At 45.2% G+C, this 8,272-nt stretch overlaps 1 protein-coding gene across 1 annotated transcript; it reads right to left on the bottom strand.

Annotated features, from left to right (window-relative positions):
* Positions 1–5,816: 5,816 nt before the first annotated feature.
* On the bottom strand, positions 5,817–7,728 carry CCDC185 (coiled-coil domain containing 185; the record flags this gene model as incomplete). Its single annotated transcript, XM_079697938.1, is given in 3 exon segments — positions 5,817–6,956; positions 6,958–7,680; positions 7,684–7,728. Coding segments are annotated over 3 exon segments (1,908 nt in total).
* Between the last annotated feature and the right edge of the window lie 544 nt (positions 7,729–8,272).

Consider the following 8,272-nt stretch of genomic DNA (forward strand, 5'->3'; position numbering starts at 1 on the left):
ACTGGGCAGACTGATTCCTCCCACTTTCTCTTTTTCAAAATTGTTTTAGCTCTTCTAGTTCCTTTGCCTTTCTGTATACATCTTAGAATAACCTTGTCCATATCTACTAAAAATCTGAGATTTTAAGAGGAATTACAATAAATCTGTTTATCAGTTGGGGGAGAATTGACATCTTTATTATGTTGAGTCCTCTAATCCATGGATAGTAGGTCTATTTATTTAGGTCTTCTTTCTTTCATCAGCATTTTGTGGTTTTCAGCAAATAAGTTGTATATATGTTTTATTAGATTTATATGTTAAGTTTTTCTGAGTTATTGTAAATGGTAGTGTATTTTTAAATTTCAGTGACCATGTGTTCATTGATAATATATAGAAATCCGATTGATTTTTGTATGCTGCTCTTGTATTCTGTGATCTTGCTAAACTCACTTATTAGAAGATTTACATAGATTCCTTTGGATTTTCTATATAAACCATCATGTCATCTATGAATAAGGATAGTTTTGTTTCTTCTTTTCCAAGCTTATGCTTTTTATTTTCTTTTCTTGCTTTCCAGCATGATGTTGAATAAGAGCAGTGAGAATGGACATGCTTGCCTTGTTCCCGATCTTGGGAGAAAGCATGTAGTCTTTCACTTAGGTGTAATGTTTGCTGTAGATGTTTTTGTAGATGCTCTTTATCAAGTTGAGGAAGTTCCCCTTTATTTTTATTTTTCTGAAAGTATTATTCATGAATGGGTGTTGAATTTTTTCAGATGCTGTTTCTGTATTGATTTATATGTTCATGTGCTTTTCTCCAATTTGCTAATGTGCTGGATTATTAATATGGTGATTGATTTTCAAGTGCTGAATCAGCCTTGCAGTCTTGGAATAAATCCAACTTTGTTGTAGTGAATAATTCTTTTTATATACTGTTGAATGCAATTTGCTAACGTTTTGTTAAGGATTTTTACATCTATATTCATGAGTGACATTATTCTGCAGGTTTTGTTTGTTTCACACTGTCTTCATTTTGGTATTGTGGTAACACTAACTTCATGAAATAAATTGGGAAGTGTTCCCTTCTCTTCCATTTTTTTGGAAGAGGTTGTGTAGAATTGGTGTTATTTCTTGTCTAAGCATTTGTGAAACTTTTGAGTGTTACCATCTGGCCAGGAGATTTGGGGGGGAGAGTTTTAAAATTATGAATTTAATTTCATTAGTGATTGTGGGCTATTCAAATGATCTATTTCATATTGGGTGAGTTGTGGTAGTTTGTGTTTTTGGAGGAATTGGTCCATTTATCTAAGTTGTCAAACTTTGTGTAAAGTTGTTCATAGCATTCCCTTATTCCTTTTGATGTCTTCAGGGTCTGTAGTGATACTGCTGTTTCATTCATGATATTGGTAATTTGTGTCTTCTCTTTTTTCTTTAGCAGTCTTGTTAGCGGTTTGTCTATTTTATTGAATTTTTCAAATAATTTTTCAATTTGATTTGATTTGATTTCTGTTCTTCGATTTTCTTTGCTTGCTTTGGCTTTAGTTTTGCTCTATTTCTAGGTTATTCTAAGGTGGGAGCTTAGATTATTGATCTGAGATTTTTGCCTTTTTAAATGTACTTAATTCTATAAATTTCCCTCTCAGCACTGCTTTTGCTGTGTCCCACAAATTTGACATTTTATTTTAATTAAATTCAATGTATTTTTAAAATTTTCCTTTGAGATGTTGACTTAGGGATTGTTTAGAAGAGCTCTGATTAATTTCTAACTGTTGGAGATTTTCCTGGTATCATTGTTATTGATTTCTAGTTTGATGCTTTTGTGGTCAGAGAACACATTTTGTATGACTTCAATAATTTAAATTTCTTGAGTTTATTTTATGGACCAGGATATGATCTCTCTTGCTATTTGTTCCATGAGCACTGGAAAAGAACGTGTGTTCTGCTGCTGCTGCTGGCTGGGGTTTTCTGTAACTGTTGATTAGATCCTATTAGTTGATGGTGTTAAGCTTTTCTGTATCTTTGTTGATTTTCTTTTTAGAAGTCCTATCAATTGTTGAGAGAAGGGTATTCAACTCTCCAGCTGCAACTGTGATTTTATTCCTTTTTCTAGTTCTATTGGTTTTTGCTTCATATATTTTGTAATTCTGTTGTTTATACATAGATGTTTAGAACTATGTCTTCTCAGTGGATTGACTCTCTTGTAAGTTTATGATGTTCCTGTCTATGGTAATTTTTTGCTCTGAAGTGCACTTTGTCTCATATTAATATAGCCACTCTTTTGCAAATGTTTTCTCCCAGTCTGTGGCTTATTTTCTCATTCTCTGATCAAGAATTTTTTTCTTTTCTTCAGTTTTAGAAGTTTGACTATGATATGTCTTATGGATTTCTATGGGTTTACTCTTTTGGGGGGTTCACTCGACTTCTTGAATATGTAGGGTTAGCTCTTTACCAAATTCGAAAAGTTTTCAGCCATTATTACCTTGAGCGCTTTTTCAGCCCTGCCTTCTTACTCCTCTCCTCTGGGGACATGCCATGACTGTTAGAACTTTTGTTATAGTCCCACAGGTCCATGAGGCTCTGCTAATTTCTTTTTTTTTTGTAATTTTCTATTTCTCAGAGTTGGTAATTTTTATTGTTCTGTCTTACAGTTCACTGATTCTTCTGTCCTCTCCATTCTGCTGTTTAGCTCATCCATTGAGCTTTTTATTTTTGTTAATCTATTTTCCAGTTCTAAAATTTCCATTTGGTTCTTCTTTATATCTTGTATTTTTTTTGAGGCTTTCTATTTGCCAAGACAATTTTATTTTTTGCATGTTTCAAGTGTGTTCATAATTGCTTGTTGAAGCATTTTAATCATGGCTTCTTTAAGATCTTTAGATATTTCTACATTTGTCATCCTCACATTGACACCTATTGTCTTTTTCATTGAGTTTGAGATATTCTTGGTTCTTAATATGAAGTGTGATTTTGAATTGAAGGCTGGACATTTTGAGTATTGTAAGACTGGATCTGCTGTTTTATCTCGCTTCCTCTCACACTGTTCTAGAAAGGGAAGAAGGTTGAGACCTTATTATTGCCAGGCAGGGGTATAAGTCCAGCTCCCCACTCAGCCTCCATTGCCACCTGAGCGGGGGGGAGGGGGCTCTCTCCACCACTGCTGGGTGGAGGTGGGGATGTTGGCTCCCCTCTAGGCCTCCACTGATACCTCCCTGGCTGGGAGGGCTAAGAGTGACTCATTACTGCTCCCCACATGACATCTATTGACACCAGAGGGGTGTTACTGATGGAGGGTGACAAAACTCCTCTCCACTAGGCTTTATCTGATACCACTCAGTAGGGAGAGAGAGGGGTGCCCTGTTACTGCATCGTGGTGGTGATGGTGGTGTCAGTAGTGGTTGAAAGTCTAGGCTCCCCAAGTGGTCTCAACTGACACTGCCAGGGTGGGGAGCTCCTTATTACATCCTGGTGAGGGTAAAAGTCTAGGCTCCCCACTGGGTCTTTGGGGGCATGGGTAATGGTGGGGGTCAAAAAATATATATATTTATACTGGGGATATATATGTATATATAGAATATATATTTTTTTTTAAGGGAAAAATCGGGGAAAGTAAATGTACTTCATCTTCTGTCAGTCTTATTCTGTATTGATTATTTCTACCAGTAATATTCATAAAGAATTGGATAAAAGAATGAAAGTCTGTATTTATTTCTTGGAGCAAAGAGCAAAGAACATTAGTAGGGTAAAGGCATGGGATATGGATGTAGGGTCAAAATATCATGCTTAATGGCATTTGACTTTATATTGACCACCATGTTAAGCATGGGTATAATGACCTTGGCCTTAAAGTGGCATGCAGTCCAGCTTGGAAGCCAAGATGGGGATTGCAAAATGGATATGCCAACAAAGCAGCAATTTCTAAGTGCTCAATAAGCCATAAAGTGAGCAGCTTGTCAAAGAAGGCTGATGTTGAGATGGAGCAGCCAGGAAGGTCCCACATTTCATATAAGAGGCAGGATGTGAGCTAACCTCAGAAAAATCAGACTTGGGTATGATGGGAGGAGGCAGCTGGTGAGAAAGCAATGAGATAGGGAGAATGGAATTGACAAAAATGGAAAGTCAGTAATATAATAACAACTGCAATATTTAATTACTGTGTGTGTATTAGGTTCTGGACACTATGCCAGACACCTTACATTATTTTAATCATCCCTCACAACATCCCTTTGAAGTACGAAATATAATTCTATTTTACAGATGAGGAAACTGAGGCCCAGGAAGGTAACTTCCCCAAAGTCACATACCTATGTCAAGAGGAAGAGTTAGATTCATGGGACATCTGTCTGAGATATTTTAAGCATTTTCCTAGAATGCTGGGAATGTATACAGCATTTGGCTGGAACAGCATTAGCTTGGGTGAAGAAAAGAAAATAATAAGATTAGAAATTGAGCCAAGATGTACTGGCCTTTCTACTTTTGAGCAAACGAGTGAGGGCCTGAGTAGGCCTCTTTGGGGACAGCAGACAGAGGGGAACTACGGCAGGGAAGTGGGCCCAGTTTCCATTATGTAAGACGAGAATATGGATCTCACACTGACCTTCGAACAAAACCCCTTGCCAGGTCACCTTTCATGTCATTTCAAAAACACTAAGAAGACACAAATCTTCCAGTGGGGCTTACTCCCTCTTCTCTTTTTTTTTGAAAGAAAAATGTTACATTAGGGGCATTTAAAGAACACCTTTAAAATTTTTCAATAGAGACTTTGAGATGTGATGGGTTAAATTCTACTTAGCTTCTGGCTCCTTATTTTTTAAATGTCGTGTTCCTGAATCATGCTTAGCCATTCGTTCAGACTGGTTAGGTTAATTAGACACAATGTGGGTAGACAGAATGACATCACATACCTCCTTCAGAAGAGACAGAGGAGAAACAGAGGGGAAGAGAAGGATTCTAATAGAATTTTGTTCCAAAAGACTGGATGAGACTGACCAAAAGGGGCAAAAAAAAAGAATTGGACCAAAAGATTCCAATTCTAATGTGAGCCTTTGGACAGCATGTCTGTGGTGGCACAGTCAATCAGTAGTGCTAAAGGAATGATAAATATTTCCTATTAACACAGGAAGGGAAGGCCAAAGAAGTGCAGCCTGGGAGGATCTACAGAGAGCTGTTGCCAAAAATATTTCACAGAACATCAATCCCATGGAAAGATCCAAGAAAAAAAATAGTTCCGTGGTTTGTGAAAAACACTAGGTTAATCAAATGTGTCTTTACTGCCAAACTTTTCAGAGCCTTTAAAAATTTCACATGCATTATGAAATCCCAAGAGGGGCTGTAGTATGCTGTGTTCCCAAATATACTTGTTTACAGAAATTCCCCCCACCCCTACCCCCCCACACTCTTTTTTTTCTTGGAGATTTCTTATGACAGGTACATCACACTTCACACTTTCATAAGTTCTGGGACAGGGAAAGACTTACCTCATGACACAGAACTGTATTCCCCACTGTAGATTTTTCTTTGGTTCCTCAAAGATGTGTCTGACATATGCTTCTAAGATTACTTGAGAGCTAAATGAATATTTTCTATTTAAATCCAAATGTACAAAGGCAAGTAATTTTCTTAAAATTTCCAAATTTCTACCCCACCCCTCTCAACCATCCAAATGAATCAATAACCTAGTTCATCAGAGGAAATTGCAGCTATTTTATATACTTTTAAAAAATGAATGCTCAATTATAATCAGATTATAAAATGAATCACATTGCCACATCTCTTTGTAGCCGCCTGGGCTGTAAGCTATTTGTCGTCAGGTTCTCAGTGGCCTCCTCCCTGCTACCCAGCTCAAACCTGGGCCTCCCGCCCTATCGGATCAAAGAAGTTGTTGGCAAACTTTCTCCCGTTGTCTGTCCCGGAGGCCCTGGAGATCTTTTGGAATTCACCGAAGGTTGCATCTTTCTCTCGCGAGATCTGCTCCATCTTCCGCTCCTTTTTCCTAATGGCTTCCTTAATGCCCTCGATGTGGCACTTTTCCTCCTTCTCGGCTTTCAGCTTCAGGGTGTGCTGATTCTTCTCCCGCAGGATGCTGAGCTCCCGAATGTGCTGCACCTTGTCACTGATATTCTTGTGGACGTTACTCCTGGTCTGCAGGATCTTCTGGTCCGCGAGCTCCGCGGAAAGCCGCTCGTGCTCCTTCCTCTGCTGCTCGGGCTCTTCCGCGCGCCACTTGACCTGCTGGCACTGCTCCTCCTCCTTCTTGACCTTCTCCTTCGGCTCCCGGTGATGCTCCTTAATCAGGCCCTGGGGGATCTCTTGGGACCACTGGGAACTCTGTTCCAGGGACAGCTTCCTAAGGAGCTCCTCAGCCTTGGCCTGGCAGTCCATGAGGACCTTCTGGACCTGGTAATTGACTAGGGCGCTAAGATTGGTCTCCTGGATCTTTATCTGGCCCTCCGTGGTGTGCACATGCTTCTTTAGACAGGCCTGTTTCAGCCTCTTATGCAACTGCAGGCTGTTCCGCTCCCGCAGGCCCTGCATCATCCTCTCGCGCTCCTGCAGGCGCTGGTACTGCTTCCCGTGCTTGGTCTCGGTCTCAGAAGGGGCCCCTTCCAGCTTCTCCTGGCGCTGGTTCTCCTGGTCCTCTAGCTGCGCCTTCCACCTGCTCTCCTGCCGGATCGTGTTCGTCGCTTGCCTGTCCCGCCGTCGGACACGCTGCTCCCGGCTCAGGCGAGCCCTGTGCCGCTCCTTCTCCTGCTGCCACTGCTCCTGGCTCTGCTGCAGCAGCAGCTTGCGCTCTGTCTCTAGGGTCAACTGGATCTTCTGGTCTGAGCGCTTCAGGTCCTCCCAGGCTACAGCCGCCTGCTGCTGCAGCTTCCGCATCCTCTGGGCCTTTTTGAGCCAGGTCAGCACCAGGGCCACAATCTTCCGGTACCTGGAGGACATTACTGCCTCTTCCAGCTTGTTCTTGAGGATCTGGGTGTGCTGGTTCTTCCAGCTTGTTCTTGAGGATCTGGGTGTGCTGGTTGTGCATCGCCTTGCTGCGGAGTGAGGGCTGGGAGTACTGGCTGGCTAATGACTCCACCGGATCATTACGGTATCTTTCTTGGACGTACATGCAACCTGACTGCGTCCCGAACTCTCTGGAGGGCACAGAACACTTCTTCGTGTGAACCGAGGAAAGGGACCAGCGACCGAGACCTCTGCAGGCCGGCACTGCCCACTGGTCTCCGCTCTGCACCTTTTCTACCCCGAAAGTTCCACTCGGGGGAGTGTAAGCTCCCTGCGGGTAAGGTGGGGGCGAATCTCCCCGGGCCGGAGGGTAGTGCTGGCAGGGCTGAGGCTGTTGCGGTGGCAGCTGGGGCTGCTGCTGCCAGGCCGGGCTAGGCGGGCTGCCTCCCTGCTCCAAGGGCTTGGTACCTGCCTCCCTCCAGGCGTCTTCCAGGCGCCGGCTGTGGGGCCAGTGCTTCCTGGCGTGGTCCGGGGGCCTCCGGGCCACGTCGGTCAGGCTGCGGCTTTCAGGCGGAAAGTCCGGGTACCGGCGTCGGCGGGGCCGGGGGGTGGGCGAGCAGCGCAGGTGCGGCCCTGGCGCCGCGGCCTCGCTCCCCTCGCGGGGAGTCCCGGCCCGGGAGCACAGGCCCTGCTCGCTCTGCGGCCCTGACCCGCCCAGCCGCGCCGAGGATGCGCTCTCCTTGCGGGGCGGCGAGGCCTCCTAGAGGTCTGAGTGAGGCCGCGGGGAGAAGAGGCCGAAACCCCCCATGCTCCCTCCCCGCGCGCCCAGCGTCTGAGCCAGGGTCCCGGGACCTCACGGGGGCGCTGCGAGACCCGCCCCGCCCTCGGATCCCGGGGGTCCGGGCTGCCTGTGACGCTCTGGCCACTTCACAATGCACCTCCGCCCCCCACCCCCCCACCCCCGGTTGCCGCAGCTCCTGGCCCTCGCCCACTGCGGCCTTCCTAGCACCCTCGCAGTGAGAGGAGGGGGGAGGAGGGGGGAGGGGAGGGGGAGGGGAGGAGGGGAGGAGGGGGAGGAGGGGGAGGGGAGGAGGAGAGGAGGGGGGAGGAGGGGGAGGGGAGGGGGAGGGGAGGAGGGGGGAGGAGGGGGAGGGGAGGGGGAGGGGAGGAGGGGGAGGAGGGGGAGGGGAGGGGGAGGGGAGGAGGGGGAGGAGGGGGAGGAGGGGGAGGGGAGGAGAGGGGGAGGGGGCGGGGCTGTAGAAAGACAGGGTGACCCTTAAAGGTGAGGGTGCATAGTGAACCCCCACCAGTGTTTCAGGCAGGAATTTGAACTCGCATTTGTACACCTTAAA

Source organism: Hyperoodon ampullatus (assembly GCF_949752795.1).
Source record: "Hyperoodon ampullatus genome assembly, chromosome: 2".
In the NCBI taxonomy this organism is placed as follows: Eukaryota; Metazoa; Chordata; class Mammalia; order Artiodactyla; family Ziphiidae; genus Hyperoodon; species Hyperoodon ampullatus.